This window comes from Tamandua tetradactyla, chromosome 1 (genome assembly GCF_023851605.1).
Source record: "Tamandua tetradactyla isolate mTamTet1 chromosome 1, mTamTet1.pri, whole genome shotgun sequence".
Classification (NCBI taxonomy): domain Eukaryota; kingdom Metazoa; phylum Chordata; class Mammalia; order Pilosa; family Myrmecophagidae; genus Tamandua; species Tamandua tetradactyla.
In genome coordinates, this window is record NC_135327.1 from 140958477 (window position 1) to 140979372 (window position 20896).

General features: G+C 37.8%; 1 protein-coding gene and 1 pseudogene across 6 annotated transcripts in view; both read left to right on the plus strand.

The window, feature by feature from the left end:
- The window catches only part of FAM185A (family with sequence similarity 185 member A), a 180376-nt gene that overhangs the window by 28297 nt on the left and 131183 nt on the right, over positions 1–20896 (plus strand). For all 6 annotated transcript variants that reach the window (XR_013174062.1, XR_013174067.1, XR_013174061.1 and 3 more), the window contains exon 4: positions 562–700. Coding sequence is in view for 2 of the 6 variants with exons in the window: in XM_077156938.1 (XP_077013053.1) it covers positions 562–700 (139 nt within the window). In the remaining 4 variants the exon portion in view is untranslated. The remainder of the gene's footprint in view (positions 1–561; positions 701–20896) is intronic.
- Positions 4271–6177, plus strand: LOC143679150 (aldo-keto reductase family 1 member B1 pseudogene; annotated as a pseudogene).

Sequence of the window (20896 nt, forward strand, 5' to 3'; positions counted from 1 at the left end):
AATTGGAGGCCTGAGTCAGGTGATAAAGAAAGGAAAAAAGGAAAAACAAGTACTAATATAGGGATTGGAAGGAGAAAAAAAGGAAATTATTGTTATTTGTAGGTAATATAATTATTCATAGAAAGTTTTTAAAAATATAGATAAATTACTAGAATAGTAATTGAATTTATTAGAATTGTTGGATTTAAGATCAAGTACAAAATCAATAAACAGAAATGAAGTTTGAGATACCTTTTACAATAGTATTTTTTTTAAATATCAAATAGGAATATACCTAACATAAGATTAAGAAGTCTGCATAATAAATATGAAATATTATTTAAAAAATTAGAGAACAACATAGCAAATGGAAGGATATATTGTGTCTGTTGCATGTTCTACAGAGAATACACTTGCTCGTAAGCTTGTAATTAGAGGTAAGGAATTAGAATTATTATTGTGATTTTGTATTGGGTAATAACTTTTTATGTAGTTGTCAGCTAATTCAGTATGTACCATTTAGTCTTTTTATCAGTATTTTTTAAAATAACTAATTGATATAAGTCTCTCTCTCTTAACTAGAGTGTGGCCATAGATAAACTGCAGGGGAGTTCTGTTAATATATCCATAGAAGATGGTTTGCTGAAAATCAAGTATCTTTATACAGAATCTTCATTCCTGTCTTCTACTGCTGGGGATATTAAATTAGGAAGTGTTCATGGTAAGTCAGCAAAGCCCGAATACATCTCAGACTTTCCACATAGTATATATATTAAGAGATGACTCATTCTCTGTAGTTCAAAAAAGATTACCAGCAAAAGCTGGCCCTCCAAATGACTAATTGCAGACTAACCATCTTTAAAAATCTCACAAAATGAGGGCGGGCCGCGGTGGCTCAGCGGGCAAAGTGCTTGCCTGCTATGCCGGAGGACCTCGGTTCGATTCCCGGCCCCAGCCCATGTAACAAAAACGGAGAAACAGAATACAATAAAACAAGAAAATGTTTAAAAATGTTTCCCTTTCTTCCTTCCTTCCTTCCTTCTATCCTTCCTTCCTTCTCTCTGTCTTTCCTTAAAAAAAAAAAAAAAAAAAAAAAAATCTCACAAAATGAAATGACTAATAAGTCAGTTTAATTTTATTTTGGTAAGAAATTGAAGATTGCAATATTATATCTAAAGCTAGTAATTATTATTTTTTATTTTTAATGCGTTTCCTTATAAAGGGAGCAAATAAGGAAATATGTGCAGATAAAAGCACAATGATAATAAAAATGTGTTAGAAATAAATGATGAGTTTTGATGATTGCTTTTATGTTATGGTAAGAAAGTTAAAGAGTTAAGTTAATGAGACATTTGGGTAGAATCTAATTATAGTAACTTAGTCATGCCAATTTTGGTTAAAATGCTAATCTGGATTTGTTCAGATACCAGGTCCTCACAACACCTGTGTTTCCAATTTTCTTTCTTCTTTTTTTTAATGCGGTTTTGTTGAGATACATTATATTTTCATATGCCATATAATCATCCACATTGTACAATCAGGGTGTTCATAGTATCATCATGTGGCTGTGCATTCATCATCACAACCGATTTTTGAACATTTTCATTACTCCAAAAATATATATATATATATATAAGTAAGCATAAAAGTAAAAACCTAAAACATCCCATACCCCACTCCCCTCTACTATTTATTTATTTTCTGTCTTTTTTTTTCTTATTCATCTGTCCAAACACTGGATAGAGGGGGTATCAGTCACAAGGTTTTCACTATCACATGGTATACCTTAAAAGCTTTGTAGGGTTCCGGAGAAGATGGCGGCTTAGTAAGACGTGCGGGTCTTAGTTCCTCCTCCAGAAAAGCAACTAAAGACACAGAAACAATACGAAACAGCTCCCGGAGTCACAACAGAGCCCAAAAAGACAGCGTACCCCATTCTGGAACAGCTGAACGGGCAGGGAGAATCTGCTGCGGTGAGATACCCGAGGGGTGCGCGTTTTCCCCGCCGGGGCGGCTGGCGACTGGGATCCCCTCCACGCACGTGGCTCCCCGGTCTGACTGGGAACGTTGGATAGCGGGGCCCTCCCGTCACGCTTGGCGTTTCGGGCCAGCTGGGCAATTAGGACCGGCACTCTCCCAAGCCGCGGCGGCCAGCGACCCCCGCCTCCACGCGCGGTTTCCCGGGCCGACTGCCGTGCAGACAGACAAGCGCCACGAGCGCCACCTACTGGGCAGGAAAAGAAAAACAGAGCCCAGAGATTTCACAGAAAAAGCTTTCAACCAGCTGGGTCCCACACCCAGGGAAATCTGATCAAATGCCCAGACACCAGCAGAAAATAATGGATAACACTCGGAAAATTGAAGATATGGCCCAGTCAAAGGAACAAACCAATAGTTCAAATGAGATACAGGAGCTGAGACAACTAATGCTGAATATATGAACAGAAATGGAAAAACTCTTCAAAAACCAAATCAATGAATTGAGGGAGGACATGAAGAAGACATGGGCTGAACAAAAAGAAGAAATAGAAAATCTGAAAAAACAAATCACAGAACTTATGGGAGTGAAGGACAAAGAAGAAAAAATGGAAAAAACAATGGATACCTACAATGGTAGATCTAAAGAGACAGAAGCTACAATTAGTGAACTGGAGGATGGAACATCTGAATTCCAAAAAGAAACAGAAACTATAGGGAAAAGAATGGAAAAACTTGAGCAGGGGATCAGGGAACTGAATGACAATATGAAGCGCACAAATATACGTGTTGTGGGTGTCCCAGAAGGAGAAGAGAAGGGAAAAGGAGGAGAAAAACTAATGGAAGAAATTATCACTGAAAATTTCCCAACTCTTATGAAAGATCTAAATTTGGAGATCCAAGAAGTGCAGTGCACCCCAAAGAGAATAGACCCAAGTAGGTGTTCTCCAAGACACTTACTAGTTAGAATGTCAGAGGTCAAAGAGAAAGAGAGGATCTTGAAAGCAGCAAGAGAAAAACGATCTGTCACATACAAGGGAAACCCAATAAGACTATGTGTAGATTTCTCAGCAGAAACCATGGAAGCTAGAAGACAGTGGGATGATATATTTAAATTACTAAAAGAGAAAAACTGCCAACCAAGACTCCTATATCCAGCAAAATTGTCCTTCAAAAATGAAGGAGAAATTAAAACATTTATAGACAAAAAGTCACTGAGAGAATTTGTGACCAAGAGACCAGCTCTGCAAGAAATACTAAAGGGAGCACTAGAGTCAGATACGAAAAGACAGAAGAGAGAGGTATGGAGTAAAGTGTAGAAAGAAGGAAAATCAGATATGATATATATAATACAAAAGCCAAAATGGTAGAGGAAAATATTATCCAAACAGTAATAACACTAAAAGTTAATGGACTGAATTTCCCAATCAAAAGACATAGAATGGCAGAATGGATTACGACCCAGCAATACCACTGCTAGGTATCTACTCAAGGGACTTAAGGGCAAAGACACAGACGGACATTTGCACACCAGTGTTTATAGCAGCATTATCTACAATTGCAAAGAGATGGAAACAGCCAAAATGTTCATCAACAGACGAGTGGCTAAACAAACTGTGGCGTATACCTACGATGGAATATTATGCAGTTTAAGACAGACTAAACTTATGAAGCATGTAATAACGTGGATGGACCTAGAGAACATTATGCTGAGTGAGTCTAGCCAAAAACTAAAGGACAAATACTGTATGGTCCCACTGATGTGAACCGACATTCGAGAATCAACTTGGAATATATCATTGGTAACAGAGACCAGCAGGAGTTAGAAACAGGGTAAGATAATGGGTAATTGGAGCTGAAGGGATACAGACTGTGCAACAGGACTAGATACAAAAACTCAAAAATGGACAGCACAATAATACCTAAGTGTAATGTAACTAGGTTGGAACACTGAATGAAGCTGCACCTGAAATATGTTTTTTTGTTTGTTTGTTTGTGTTTTGGATCTTTTGTTTTTGTTTTTTTTTCTTTTTCCTTTATATATATATATATATATATTATTGGTATTATTATTTTAATTCTCTTCTCTATATTAACATTTTATATCTTTTTCTGCTGTTTTGCTAGTTCTTTTCCTAAATCGATGCAAATGTACTAAGAAATGATGATCATACATCTATGTGATGATACTAAGAATTACTGAGTGCATTTGTAGAATGGAATGATTTCTAAATGTTGTGTTAATTTCTTTTCTTTTTTTTGATTAATAAAAAAATTAAAAAAAAAAATGTTTGCACCTAAAAAAAAAAAAAAAAAAAAAAAAAAGCTTTGTAGGGTGTATTCTGGGTTGTGGTCAACAAAACCTAGTAGCCATGGCTAACCACATTGTGTTCTACAATGGCGCCAAGATGCCGATCTTGGAGCTGGGCACATGGAAGGCCCTTCCAGACAAAGTGACAGAGGCTGTGAAGGAGACATTGATGTTGGGTACCACCACATTGACTGCATCCATGTGTACCAGAATGAGAACAAGGTGGGGGTGACCATCCAAGACCTGCTCGAGGAGGAGGTGGTGAAGCGTGAGGACCTATTCATCATCAGCATGTTTTGGTGCACATACAATGAGAAAAGCCTGGTAAAAGGAGACTGTCAGAAGACATTTAGTGACTTCAACTTCAAGCTGGACTACCTGAACCTCTACCTTATTCACTGGCCTACAAGCTTTCAGACTGGGAAGAAGTTTTTCCCATTGGATGAGGCAGGCAACCCAATTCCCAGTGACACTGATTTTGTGGACACATGGGAGGCCATGGAAGAGCTGGTGGATGAAGGGCTGGTCAGAGCTATTAAAGTAGCTAATGTCAACCATCTCCAAATCGAGAGGATCTTAAATAAACCTGGCTTAAAATATAAGCCTGTGGTTAACCAGATTGAGTGTCACCTGTACCTAATTCAGGAGAAGTTATTCCAGTACTGTCAGTCCAAAGGCTTCATGGTGACTGTCTGTAGTCCCCTTGGCTCTCCTGACAGGTTCTGGGCCAAACCTGAGAGTCCTTCCCTACTGCAGGACCCCAGGATCAAAGCAGTCACAACCAAGCATGATAAAACCATAGGCCTTGTGCTAATTTGGTTCCCTGGCAGAAGAATATGGTTTTAGATCCCTAAGTCTGTGATACCAGAATGCATCACTGAGAACTTTCAGGTCTTTAACTTTGAGTTAAATAGTGTGGGTATGACGACCTTACTCAGTTACAGCAGGAGCTGGAGGATCTGTGCCTTGGTAAGCACTTCCTCCCACAAGGATTACCCCTTGCTGTGGATGCTGGCTCTTCTGTAAGTCACCTGCTCTTCTGTTTTCCTGCCTCCTTTTTGCTTGCAAGTGTTGTATGACCCAAGTTCTTGAGCAGTGCATTAGCAGCCTGATGATTAACCCAGCTGGATGGTGGGATATGAAGAGCATTATCTGTGGGTTAGAAGTCTCTTCCAGTTTTCTTTTGCATTTTTTTTTCCCAACTAGGAAATCCAAGTTGAACATCCCTTTTGAACAAGGAGAAAAAATTTATGTCAAAATAGTGCCAATAACAGCTGGGTTTGGATTACTTGGAATTATAGTCCTTTCAGCCAGACTTTATGCGTCAAATGAACAGTGGTTTTGTGAGCCAAAAATAAAGCTCTATATTCAGTCATCTTCAAGAATCAAGGCTATTGGATTACAGTTCAACAGTTTCAGTTCTTTCCCTCTAACTACTCCAGTGCCCCCCAGATTATGAAAAGATATCTGTATACTGTATAAGAATAACCTCCAGAATGACCTATCAAGTCTCTTTGAAATCTCGCAGCCATTGAAACTTTATTTTGTTTCATTTCTCTTCTGCCTCTTAGTCAAGAAGTCATTCTCAATCCCATGATGCCATGGCCAGGCTCATCCCTGGGGGTTGTGTCCCATGTTGCCAAGGAGATTTACACCCCTTGGAGTTATGCCCCACCCTCTGGAGTTGACTCTTAGGCATAATCATAAGTAGGCTTAGCTTCTCCTTTGCAGGAAAAAGTTTCTTAAGGGCAAGCCCCAGATTGAGGGCATGGCACATCAAATGGCAGTCCCCTATGCTTGCAAAAATATAAGGTTTTACCCAGGGGAGGGAAGTTTAATATTTCCAGTTTTTTCCCCAATCCATCAAGGGGACTTTGTAAAGACTTTTTTTTTTCCCAGTTTTTTTTGTGTGTGTGTGTGTAGTATGACATATATGCAAAGCAAAGAAATAAAAAAGCAATAGTTTTCAAAACACTCTTCAACAAATAGTTACAGGACAGATCCCAGAGTTTGTCATGGACTACCATGTGATCCTCTCAGGTTTTTCCTTCTAGCTGTTCCAGAATGTAGGATGCTAGAAGGCTTAAATATTTTTTTATCACCACAATCGACTTCTTTCTTTCTTTTCTGTGAAAAATAACATATATACAAAACAATAAATTTCAAAGCACAACACCACAATTGTAGAACATATTTCAGGGTTTAACATGGATTATAATTCCACAATTTTAGGTTTTTACTTCTAGCTGCTCTAAAATACTGGAGACTAAAGGAGATATCAGTTTAATGATTCAGCATCATATTCATTTGTTAAATCCTGTCTTCTCTGTATAATGCCACCATTACCTTTTATCTTTCTATTCCTCTCTTTAGGGGTGTTTGGGCTATGGGCATTCTTACTTTTTCTTGTTGGAAGAGTCTGTCACTAATATGGGTTAGGGAGATGGAGCTATCTGATGTTTTGGAGAGGCTGGGCTGGGTTTCAGGATTTATCTGAACCAGGGACCTATCTGGAGGTTGTAGGTTTCTGGAAAGTTACTCTAGTGCATGAACCCTTGTGAAATCTTATATATTGCCCTGGGTGTTCTGTAGGATTGGCTGGAATGGTCCTGATTGGGGTTTGGCAGGTTATGATAGGTAGCAATGTCTAACTGAAGCTTGCTTAAGAGGAACCTCCAGAGTAGCTCCTCGACTCTAGCAAATACTTTTTAATCTTTGCTCAGCTGACTCTGGGGTGTATCAGGGCATCACACCAACCTGTACAACAGATCTCACTCCCAGGGGTCCATGGAGTTATGGTGATCGAATAAGCTGACCATACAAGTTAAGTAGTGTTCTACTGAAAATATAAACTTTGCATCAAAGAAACATCTCTTCCTTTGGTCTCACACAGAAGTTGTAGTTTTAAAATGCAGTAAATTTCATCCCTTACTCTTTAGTCTGATTTACCTTAGTCCTATCCAGATCAGCAATCATATCTCTAACTGAAGTATAATCACTTTTTCAGTGTTTGTACCAGTTGCTATATGGGGTAGTGCCTACTTTCATAGTTGCAGAATTCTGCCTCTGGGTCTTAGGTGCCACCCAAATACCTGAAGTTCCAGGGAACAACCAGGTTATACCGAAAGAGATCTGCATTTCAGAATTTAGAAATAACATTTACAAATCCGGAATAGAAGTGACTCCTGTAAGAGCTTACTATCTAGGAACCTTTGCAATAGGCCTTCACCTGATAACCTATGCTCTTGAATTCAGTTCTCAGAGTTTGCGCTTTATAGTTAGTTCATGTTAGTGAGGTGTTATAATATTCCTCTTTTCTGGCTTATTTCATTCAATATACTGTCCTCAAGTTTCTTTCATCTAGTTGCATGCCCCATAACTTCATTCCTTCTTGCAGCCACTCAGTAGTCCTTTGTATGTATATACCACAGTTCCCCTTATATTCCTCAGTCGATGTACCCTTAGGTCACCTCCATCCATTGTAAATGCAAATATGGCCACAATAAACAGCAGTGTGCAAGTGTCCACTTGTGTCCCAGCTCTCAGTTCCTTCAAATATACATCTCACTCCAGGTTTGCAGGATCAGATGGCAACCCACGCCTCGCCTCCTGTGGAGCTAGCACACTGCCCTCCAGAGGGGCTGCACCACTACTTCCTTACCAATAGTGAATAGGTACATTTTTCTCCACATTTTTTCCTGCACTTGTTTCTCTCTGTTCTACTTTAAACAGTTTTATTCACACATTATATAATCTGACTGTGCCCGTTTGAATCTGTGGTGGACCCCAGCTGAGCCATGTCCTTTAATCTCCATTCAATATTGCTGTCTGGGAACTTTTTGATTGTTCCCATGGAGATATGACCCACCCAACTGTGGGTGGTAACTTTTGCTTAGATGGTGTCCATGGAGTCATGACTCCACCCATTCCAAGTGGGTCTTGATCAGTTTATTGGAATCCTTTAAAAGAGGAAACATTTTGGAGAGAGTCCCTTTTTCTAGAGAGCCATGAGTATCAGTGCCCATGTAGCCAGAGACCCTTGGAGATAATGGATGGAATATGTCCCCAGGGGAGTTTCATGAAATAAGAAGCCTGGAGATAAAGCTAGTGGACAGATTGCCATGTTTGCCATGAGCTTTTACAGTTGAAAGAGAAACCCTGAACTTCATCAGCCTTTCTTGAATGAAGGTAATCTCTTGTTGGTGCCTTAATTTGGGCATCTTTATAGACTTGCTTTAATTGGAATATTTTCAGGGCCTTAGAACTTTAAACTGACAACATAATAAATTCCCCTTTTTTAAAAGCCATTCCATTTCTGGTATTTTGCATTCTGGCAGCTAGCAAACTAAAACACCGGCCTAAGTAAAAAAATCAATGGTTTGCAGTATAGTCACATTGCCATGCTTTCACCACCACAATCTATATGAGGACATTTCCATTTCTTCAACAAAGAATTCCATACTTTTCTCCCAGAACCCCCACTTACTGATTTTTAACTTTGGCATATTGCCTTTGTTACATTCACTGGAAGCATACCACAATGTTATTAACTGTAGACCCTAGTTTGCATTGATTATCTTTTTCCCCCATATACCAAGCCATTTTCAACACCTTGCAATGTTGACATTCATTTCTTCTCCCTCATGCAAAGACTTTCCCATATTTGTGAATTTAATCATCACCATTGTCCAATTCAGGCATTGCTGTTATACCATCCCAGTCCTTATCATCTGTTTTTCCTTCTGATGGCATACATGCTCCCACCCCTCCTCCCTCAACCATACTCCAACTCAGCTTCATTTAGTGTACTAATAATATTGTACTACCATCAGATAGTATTGTGCTATCCATTTCTGAATCTTTACAATCAATCCTGTTAAACATTCCATACTCTTTCAGCATCAAATGCCCAATCTCTACTCTTTCTACCTCCTGATAACCTGTGTTCTAAACTTTAACTTCCAAAGTTCACTCATTAATGTTAGTGAAACCATCCCATACTTGTCCTTTTGTTTCTGGCTAATTTCACTCAGCATAATGTCCTTAAGATTCATCCATGTTGTTGTATGCTTTATGACTTTATTCTGCCTTATAGTGGTATAATATTCCATTATATGTATATATCACAGTTTGTTTACCCACTCTCTGTTGATGGACATTTGGGCGGTTTGCTTCTCTTCACCATCGTGAAAAATGTCACTATGAACATTGATGTGCAAGTGTCTGGTTTGTGTCCTTGCTTCAGTTCCTTCGATTATGTACCGAGTAATGGTATGCTGGGTCATATGACAGTTCTGTACTTAGCTTCCTGAGGAACTGCCAAACTGCCTTCCAGAGCAGTTGCACTATTCTACATTCCTATCAACAATGAATAAGTGTGTCTCTTTCTCCATATCCTCTCCAGTACTTGTAGTTTTCCGTTTTTTTTTTTTTAATAGCAGCCATTCTAGTAAGTGTGAGATGATATCTCATTGTGGTTTTGATTTCCATTTCCCTAATAACCAGTCAGGTTGACCATCTTTTCATGTATTTTTGAGCCATTTGTATTTCCTCTTCTAAAAAATGTCTGTCCATGTCTTTTGACTGGTTTTTAATTGGGTTGTTTGTGTTTTAGTTGTTGAGTTGTGGAATCCCTTTATATATTCTATATATTAAACCACATATCAGAAAGCATTTGTTGAAGAGGATGTTCTGTCCCAGTTGAGTTGACTTGACTGCCTTGTCAAAGATCACCTGTCCATAGATGAGAAGGTCTATTTCTGAACACTCAGTTTGATTTCATAGGTCAGTATATCTATCTTTATGCCAGTACCATGCTGTTTTGACCACTGTAGCATTGTAATATGCTTTAAATTCAGGTGGTATGAGACTTCCCACTTCATTCCTTTCTCAAAATATTTTTAGCTATTCAGGGCACCCTGCCCTTCCACATAAGTTTGTTTATTGGTTTTTGTTCTTTTGACTGGGCCATATCTTTGCTTTTCCTTGTATGACTCGGAATTTTTTGTTGGCGTCTTGGGATCTGATCGCCTTGATTAATTTATTCTGGAGGTCATTTTTGCCCTTTTACCTAAGGTTTTCTTGTTGATTGGCTTTGTTCTTTATCTTTTTTGGTGTTCTGTTCGACTTATAATAGATCTAGTATAGCTTCTGTTTAATTGTTCAGAATTTTTCAGCTCTTGTTTTTCTTTTTCTTGTCCTGCCTGAATGGGACATATCTGTTTCTAGGATGGGCTCCCCAGATATCATTGACTCTAGTCAAATTTCCCCAGACAAGACAAGCCCAGGTTTTAGGAAGACATTTAATTTATATTAAGTTTCCCTAGGGATGAGACCCCGCAGGTTGTTAGAGTTTCTTGTGAAGCCTCTAGTCTCTGTCCTTTTCCGTCTTTCCCTGCAGGTGGTATTTATCAGCCTGCAACTCTTTGCTATCATAAATTGGTGCAGTGCCTTTATTTCTAATCTGACCCTGTAACTATCAGAGTCATGGTTGAAACACAGGCTGATATAGGAGGATCAGAGCTGGCAATTGAAAATGCCCAAGGCTTTCTCTAATGAGCTACTTAGATTAAAAAAAAATCCCTCCTCAAGAGCTGGTCCCCAAGCCCAAGGTTCGCCTGTCAAGAGCCTGAGTTGGTATCTGGCTCTAGGTACCTTGTGGTACAGTCCTTTTCTGGTATCATGAGCTGGGCCAACTCTAGAAGTCTGTTTTTGTCTTTGTTTTTGTTATCTCATCAGCCCTGCCTCCTATCTGCTGGGAGAAACTTCAGGATTCCTTTTCTGCTTGCTCTCAGTATAATTGTCCTTGGAGTTTATATCCAGCAGACTAAATTTGTTAACTAATGCTGCACTTGGAGCTTGGCTGAGCTGCTCTCCCTTGCTCCCAGGAGGGGCCTCTTATTTTTCCCACAGGGAAGTCTTTCTGATTGAGACTGCCCTGCCTGTGGGGGAGGAGAGTCAGCTTCCAGCTTTGGGGGGCTTTACGCAGTTCTGTGGTATGATCTCAGCCCTTCCACCCATTCCAGACTGTTATACAATGTTGTCTGGTTACAGATATCCCCTAAACTGTTGTTTCAGACAGTTCCTGGCTATTTACTAACTACTCTGGAGGATGAACTAAATTCCACACTTCCCTTCTTATCTTGCCCTTCTTATTTCCAATTTTCTTTTGATTAATTATCCTCTTGTAATTTCCAAAACATGTTTCTACAGGCAAGTAATATTACTGAGTTAACTTTTGTATTATTGAAAGAAAAGATAAGAGTGTAATGGTAAGGAAATATGGCAAAGAGCATGCTGGTGTTCAGTGTTACTCAGTTTGCTTCTTAAATTTCCATATAGCAAATGATTCAAATCCAGGTATGTTATCTGGAATTTGTGCCCGTAGAATTAATTAATAATCACTTATCCTGGCATGAAGAAATACAGTATATACACAATTGCTAAATGCCTTTTAGGCCAATTTTCAGGAAGCATAGGTTTAAATTTTTCCCTGTACAATTCATTCATTTCCTTTCTATAGTAAAACTTAATACTAGTGTCTGTATACTTTGGCAAAAACTCCAGATTTTAGTAGGGGGCATGAAATTAATAGGTGATAGAAAGCAAAAAACACTTTCAGTGCTAACCATGCTGTGGAGCCAATCAGCAAGCAGTCCTCAAATTAAAAATAATCTTAAAAAATGAGTACTTACATACTTGAAATAATTCCTGAGCCTCAATTTAATGGTTAAACCTCGTTGACCATTCTTGCAAGGTTAATGTATTATTTGAGACTGAAATAGCTTGGGTGCAAATGGAGCTGTACCCAGATGAAGCAAATAATTTTATTTATTTTTTATTCAGTCCTCAAAGTACTCTAGGTCTGCTTATAGTGGCTGAATTTGTTAGAGATTTTTAAAAGTTCATTTCTTTGCATTAGTAAAGCCTTTTATATTTACTGACCTTATAAATGAAGTCAGATACTTTTCCTTCAGTGGTTTAAATCTGAGTCTGGGCTAGGTCCTTTCTGTACTTTTGTCTTAGGTTGGGTTTCTCTGAGAGCAGACTCTGAGATGGTCATTAATTAGAGTACAGGAAGTTTACTTGGCCTCTTAGAATCAGTGTCATGTGAGGTAAGGAAACTCAGTTAGGCCATAGGAGAAGTTGGGCTGTGATGTAATCTCAGTGACCTCTAAGGGGAGCTCTGAAGCTGGGATGTCCTCAGAATTGTCCCACATTGGGATGAAGAGGACTGGAATTTTTTATCACCAATCATTAGATGCAGGCTGCCTCCAGGAACGGATGCCTCAACTGAGGCAATTCCCAAAGATGACTGATAGCCCTCTTGCAGTTAGAAACAGTAGAGTACACTTCAGCTCTTTGCTTAAGGGCTCTCCAAAATGGTGAAACCATAACAAGAAGCCAAAAATACAAAAAATGAGGTACTAAGTATACCGTGAAATGGACGTTTAAGAGCTGAAACAAGAAGGTGTACATGTATAAGATACGCATATATATGCATGTATCTATGTGTATTCTAACTATATTTTAAATGTATAAGTACATATAGTCTCCTGACTCAAAAATAAAGAAAAGCATTCTTGAAATTTTTTATTGGCATTGGTCTTATTTATAATATATAATTTAAACAAATTGATTAGGTTGATATGTAGGACTACCATACATATTGCATGACATGACATACATTATTACATATGACATAGTTGTTTTAGTGTATTTTTAAATTTTTGGTAACTTATGCTAATACTTGTAATAAGTGATTAATGAATAAAATTGTATGTTTAATATTTAGATTCTCTATGTTTTTTAGGATCTTATTTTAGGTTCTTTGATACGTAAATTACTGAGTATTAATTCTTATTGTCTCTGTATACTTCAAAAGCCCGTTGTTCCCAAAAGATTTAACAATGTGTATATGCTTAAATTCTTCCTTAATTAACTACTTTTGTATTTTAGAAACTTTCACAGAAATAAAAGTCACAGTAAGTGTGAAAACATAGGTGATTTCTTTGTAGAGCTCTAAATGCTAATCAAAGTATGTTCTACTTTTAAGAAGGTGAATTTATAAGTCTGCCTTGTTAGCTTTGAAACTCAGAAGCAGTATAACAATATAAAATCTGAAAAGACAAAAACTTTTATTAAATAGAACTTTCTTGAAACTTATGGCAATGTTTTTTTCAAATTTTAGTATTATTAGGTTCATTATTCTTTGATTATTATTTTATTTATCACCTCATTATTTCTTCAACCTAGCCTATCTTTTTCCTCCTGACTTCCACTATTCTGTTTCATATCATCATCATCTCTTATCTGGGCCCTAGCAATAATGCTGCCTCCAGTCTTGCCTCCTTCAAATCTGTCTTCCTTCCTACAGTAACAGTAATTTGTTAGAAATGTATATAGAACATGTCATTCTCTTACGCAAATCCTTTCCTACTGCCTCAGTGACGTAACTTACCTCTTTTGTCTATATACTTTGTCTTCCAGAATTACATGACCTCTTGCTTTTTCCTGTACACATTCTTTCCTGTTTTACACTTCTGAGCCCTTGCTGATGCTTATCATGCTGTTTATATTCTGCCCAAGATACTTTTCCCAGCTTTCTTTATCTTATTGACTTCTAGTAATCTTTTAGTCCTTAGCTAAAGCATCCTCTCCTCAACTCTGACCTTTCAGTGGCCCAAATATTTTTGCCTAATTATAGACTCTCCGAGAGTTTGATTCATCTCTATAGTCTTAATATTTAGCCACATGCCTTGCAAATAGCAAGTATCTCCACTTGTCCCATCCCACCCTAAAAAAACTAAACAAAAACAACAGGACTGAACCTTTAAGGGTATTTGATTGTTCTGTTTGGGCTGTGATAGTGTAGGTGCTATTTTAACCACTATTGCATTCCAGTTAGTGAAGAAAAATAAACTTGTGTTATCTTTAAATTGATTGCTTATTTTTCTTTCCCTCTAACTATGTTATAATGAAGGGTTGCAAGCTAAGAAGACTGTATATTTTCTCAAGCACTGAGGTTTGTGGAAAAATTAAATAACTTGAACGTAGTGTTAGCTCACATAGTTATTACAGATTATATGGCATATGATTTATTGGAAAAAAATTTTTTACTAAAATCTGTTCATCTCAAATAGTTGATTCCTTAAGTTGATTTGTTTGATTTTTTCACTGATTGGAGATGAAATAGCTGAAACCAAAATACAGAAAATTGTGTTCTAGTAATGCCCATTTGATTGATTTGTGTACTTTTAAATATTCTACCTAATTCCACAAAGTATTTAAGGTATGAGGTCCATTACTTTATTCTCTGACTTTGGAACATTTTTATTTAGTTGAAGACTTTCTAAATATTTTTATATGTGTTGAAAAATATTTTTTTGTTTACTGCTTTTAAAATCCTCCTGTCACATTCACAAAAATATTTACAAATATATCACATTAAAAAATTCCTTATTTCTAAAAAAAATTCCTTATTTCTCTAGATTTTTTTTTATTCCATTGCTTTTACTTTATCTCTCTAACATATAAGAGAGATGTGGCCTGAGACTTTTTATAGGTACCACTATAATATAATAAGATCATTCTTTAATGGATCCAAAATTTTATTTTCTGACTCTAAGAATAATCATTTTCTTGAGACCTTTCACTTTCGTCACTAGCACTCATGATTGGCTTTTTGAAAAAGACCATATTTTTATTAAAAATAGTAAATTTTTACTGTATTCATTGAAGACTAGTGTAAGACAATAAAGCTCTTTTGCCTTCCTGTGTGAATGTATAGACTCACTATTAAACAACTGATTGTAAAGGTATATATTATAGCTCTTCACTGATAGTTGAAACTATGATTACCAGGAGTCTGCTTTATCTTATTCTTGAAGTTTTCAGGAGGTGGAAGCAGTAAAGAAAATTCTGATATTGAACGTGCCCTCTCTCTCATCCTAGGTTAATCCTCCTATAGCATGGTTTCCTTGTATTGTTATCCATCTTGGAATTCTTCAGTGACTCCTTATATATAGGATAAATCCAGTTGACTAGTACTCCATGGTTCTTTCACAGATTGCTCTTAATGTACTTTCCCAAACTTTTTCATTTATTAATTCAAAACATATAGGATTTACTGTGTACTGGGCATTGTGCTAAAATCTCCAAATATGAAGCTAAATAAGAAAGACATGATCCCTATCCTTATGACCTCATTACTTCAGCCTAACTAATGTGCATAATTTAAACATTGCATAATTGAATACACATGCTTATATGATTATTTTTTCCCAGAAACTCCTTCTCTCTTGGCATATTCAAAAATTAACCCTTGTTTCAAAAATCACCTCAGATGGTACCTCCTATGTCTGTTCTCCTTGAATATGTCAGATCACTGTTTCCTCTGAATAAATAAGGCACCAAATTCATGCTGTTTATTTGGAATATTAATTTAAATAATTTTTAACTTGTCACGTATATATCTCCCCAATTATCCTATAAGGGTTGGATGGCCAATCTGTCCTCTGCCCTCCAATGATTCATGGCTCTCATACATGCAAAATGCTCAGTCGTGGGGCTCCCCTCCCCCCAATCTCATCCCATTATGTATTAGCTCAAAGTCCAGAATCTCTATCAGGTCCATGTGTGGATGACGCACCTCAGGTGTAGTTCCTTAAGTATGGCTCCTCAAGTCCAGTTGTTCTGAGTCCAAAGACCCGTGAACTCAAGCGACAAGTTATCTACTTCCCCTACCCAGCCTTTATCACGTACAATGGTGGAATAGGCATGTGATAACTGCTATAGACATTACTGTTCAAAGGGGTAAAATCAGAGACAAAAATGAGTGACTAGTCTATAGTAATCTTGAAATTAAGGTGGACAAATGTTGGAACTTCCTTAATTTGGCCTCATGACTTGGAAATAATTCTTTAAGTTGCTAGGCTGCATCCTCTGAATTCTTTGTTCTGCTCTCAGTGAGTCATCCTTGGTTTCTCATGAAGTGTAACATATGTTTGTAGCTAAGTAGTTCTCTCATGCTGTTTCCTGCCAGTCAAACAAAAGTCATACTCACAAATTTCTTCAAAATATAGGCTCCTGCAGAGTTGTGGAGGTACAATGCCCTCAAACTTTCTAGAGGGCCTATTGTTTGAGGACCGTTAATCTTTTTGAAGAACTCTATCTGTAACTGATTAATACTGTGAGGTATTTGATCTTTCTGGGATCTTAAGAAAAAGTTTTACAGTCACTCCCTCAATTTCATTTTTAGGTCATGTTCTCCTGGCAGTGTCCTGGATTCAAACTTTATTCGGAAACCATTTTTTAATTTGAGCATCTTTTGCCATCTGAAAAGGCTAGGGATTTTCAAAATCGTGAGATCCTGTTCCTTTTTGTTTAAGAGTATTTTTCAAATTTTACTTTGTCTCTCCTCTTGCATTTTACTGTAAGCAGCAAGAAAAAAACAGCAGCACCTTCAACTCCTTGTCTTTGCTTGAAAATCTTAGCTAGATCACTCAGTTCATTAGACACATTTCCTACTTTCCCCGTTACTGAAGGCAATAGTGTTGCTAAGTTCCTGCCATTACCTTTCAAGGATCTCCCTTCCAGTTTGCAAAAACATTTTCCTCACTACTTTGTGAACCCTTACAGACAGCATTCTGAAAAGTTCAAATTTTTATTAATAGTCTGTTCAAGGGAGTTTAGGCTTTCTTTCACATGCTCCTTAAAATCCCTTCAACCTCTGCGCACTTCTTGGTGATGGTGGATCTGTGTACTTATTAGATTTGAGAATTGGAAAAGAGTATACAGAACACACCAGTGAAATATTTACGTAACACATTTAACAGAATCTCCATGGCCTTGTAATTTAGAGTCTTGAAGGAAATTTGTTGAGCTTAACTTATGCCCACAAATCAAGTTTTTTTTTTTAACTTTTTTTATTGTAAAGAAGGAAAAAATAGCAATAATTTTCAAAGTCCTCTTCAACAGGTAGTTACACGATGGATCCCAGAGTTTCTCATGGGTAGCCATTCAGTCATCTCAGATTTTTCCTTCTAGTTGCTCCAGAACATTGGAGGTTAGAAAGAATAAATATTTTTTACCATTACAATCGACTTTTTTTCTTTTCTGTGAAAAATAACATGTATACTAAAAAGCAATACATTTCAAAGCACAGCACAACAATTAGTTGTAGAACAAATTTCAGAGTTTGGTATTCCACAATTTTAGGTTTTACTTCTAGCTGCTCTAAGATACTAGAAACTAAAAGAAATATTAATATAATGATTCAGCAGTCGTACTAGTTTGTTAAAACCTACCTTCTCTATATAACTCCACTATCAATTTTAATCTTTCTCCCACTCTTTAGGAGTATTTAGGCTGTGCCTATTCTCACTTTTTCATGTTGTAAGGGGCTGCTGATGATATGGGGTAGGGAGATGGAAGGCCCCTCTAGGTCTCAGGACTTATCTGGTCCAGGGACCCAGCAGAAGGAAAGCTACCCTAGTGCATGGAACCTTTGTAGAAGCTTATGTATTGGCCTAGGTGTTATTTAGGATTGGCTGGAAGGTTTTGGTTGGGGTTTCACAAGTTATGATAGGTAGCAATGTCTAACTGAAGCTTGCATAATACTGACCTCCAGAGTAGCCTCACAACTCTATTTGAACTCTCTCAGCCTTATTTGATACTTTATTTGTTATACTTCTTTTGGTCATGGTGACATTTGCTCTGATTTGCGACTGTTTCTGGTTGCAGAAACAGAATGGCTTTTAAAAGGGGAAATTTATTAAATTCCAAGTTTACAGTTCTGAGGCTGTGAAAATGCCCCAATTAAAGCAAGTCTCTAAAAATGTCCAAATTAAGGCAACAAGAGGTTACCTTCACTCAAGAAAGGCTGATAAAATTCAGGGCTTCTCTCCCAACTGGAAAGGTACATGGCAAACATGGTGACATCTACTAGCTTTCTCTGTAGGCTTTTGGTTCATGAAGCTCCTACCCCCAACCCTGGGAGCATTTCCATCTTCATCTCCAAAGGTCTTTGGGTGCGTGGGTTCTCAGGGTTCTTGTGACTCTCTCTAAAATGTTTCCTCTTTTAAAGAATTTCAGTAAACTAATCAAGACCCACCTGGAATAGGTGGAGTCACATCTCCCTCTAATCAAAGGTTAGTACCCACTACTGGGTGTGTCACATCTCCGTAGAGATAATCTAATCTAATCAAGTTTCCTACCTACAGTACTGAATAGGGATTAAAAGAAACAACTCCCTCCACAAGATGGATCAGGGTTTTCTGGGGCACATAATCCTTTCAAACTGACACATTCCACCCTCTGGTTCCTAAAAGAAATGTTTTTCCCATATACAAAATATATTAATTCCATCACAATTTCAAAGAGCCTTAAAACATTTCAATAACAATACAAATGCAATACAAGGTTAAAACTAGTACAAAGTCTCATCAAAGTCAGCTACTGGCATGGTCTGTTCTAAGGCAAAATTCTCCCAGGCTCTGGACCTATAACATTCAGAACAAGTTATTTACTGCTACTGTACAAAGGAGGGAGAGTTGCAGGATAAATACCCTATTTCTATAGGGAGAAATTGGAAGAAACACAGGGGTCACAGGACCCAAGCAGTTTTGAAAACCTGTTGGACAAGCACCACTAGATTTCAAAATCTGAGAATCATTTATCCTTGGGCCTTTAGAAAGCGGCAGTCCCACCCTTTCCAAAGGCCTGTGCAGTGGCCCACGTCTCTCCGAATGCAACCTTGGGGGACATTGGGAAGACCACCTTCTCAGCTCCACCTTCTCCCAGCATCAGGGCACACACGGGCTCTCTGCCAATTCCAGGGCATATGCTCAATCCCTCCATGTGGTGACAGCCAGGCTCTCCCCAGTCCCCAAGGAATGTACTCCACCCTTTCTGACGCCTGAGGTAGCACAACTCTTCCACTGTAATGAGGTGGAAGGCCTACCCTTTGCCTTCTGGGCAAACTCACCCTCTCCAAGTGCTTGGGTGGGCCTGCCCTCCTGACCCGAGGTCTCTTGACTTCAGACTTTAGATTTCATAGTTCTACCTCTGAAGTTATTTTACCTTCACTTTGTCCCTTTTCAGGATTTTTAGTCTGGACTGGCAGTGGTTGCATTTATACAGATCCCACAGCACTCTTGTTGACTTCCTACATAGTAGTCTTGGATTTTGCCATTCAGGGAGCAGTAGTTTCCACAAATCCTTCCTGGATAACTCTATTTCAATCTTGGCTTTTTCTGAAATGGCTGACTGGTTCTACATTTGGTTAAATCCTCACATGGGGCACTATTCTCTGGGATCTCCCTTCCTGGAAGCCCAGAACTTTCCAGAATATCAATTTCTGGTTTCTTTGTACCCAAGAATTCAGTTCTCAGCCTCTCTTTCCTGTCACATTTCACTATAAGCTGCAAGGAGAAACCAGGCTGCACTTTCCACCTTTAATTTGGAAATCTCTTCTGCTAAATATCGAAGTTCATGGCTTTTAAAATATTCCTTCCAGCCAAAGTCCCTAGTCAATTTTGCCAGATTATATGCCATTTTAAAACAGGATTGCCTTCCTTTTCAGTTTGCAATAGCACATACCTCATTTCTGTCTAGAACCTCATCAGAGGTATCTTTTGTGTCCACATTTCTATCAACAGTCTCTTCAAAGCATTCTAGGCCTTCTCTATCAAGCTCTTCACAACTCCTCTAAAATCTTCCCCTTATTCATTTAAAAAGTTGTTGCAGTATGTTTGGTATTTGTAAACCACAGCAACGCCCCACTTCTCTGGTACCAAAACCAATTCTAGTTTTGAAGTTGTTGGAATGCTACATTACAGAAACAGAATGGCTTTTAAAAGGGGGAATTTATTAATTTCAAGTTTATAGTTCTAAGGCCATGAAAATGTCCCAATTAAAGCAAGTGTTTAAAAATGTCCAAATTAAGGCACCAAAAAGAGGTTTCATTCACTCAAGAAAGGTTGATGAAGTTCAAGATTTCACTCTCAACTGCAAAGGCACATGGCGAACATGATGACATCTACTATCTTTCCCTCCAGGCTTCTTGTTTCATGAAGCTCCCCCTGGGGGCATTTTTCTTAATCTCCAAAGGTCTCTGGTTGTATGGGCTCTTAGGATTCTCATGGCTCACTCCAAAATGCTTCTTCTTTTAAAGGATTCCAGTAAACAACTAATCAAGACCCCCTGGAATGGGTGGAGTAGCATCTCCCTCTAATCAAAGGTTAATACCCACTACTGGGTGTGTCACATCTTCATAGAAATAATCTAATTAAGTTTCAAATCTGCAGTGCTGAATAGGGATTAAAAGAATGGCTCTTTCTGTCAAGATGGATCAGGATTAAAACATGGCTTTTCTAGCGTACATAATCCTTTCAAACCAATACAGCATTTTTTTTAATAAGTTTTTTTATTAATTAAAAAAATTAACTACCACAACATTTAGAAATCATTCCATTCTACATATACAATCAATAATTCTTAATATCATCACATAGATGCATATTCATCATTTCTTAGTACATTTGCATCGATTCAGAAAAAGAAATAGAAAGACAACAGAAAAAGAAATAAAACGATAATAGAGAGAAAAAAATAAAAAAATAAAATAAA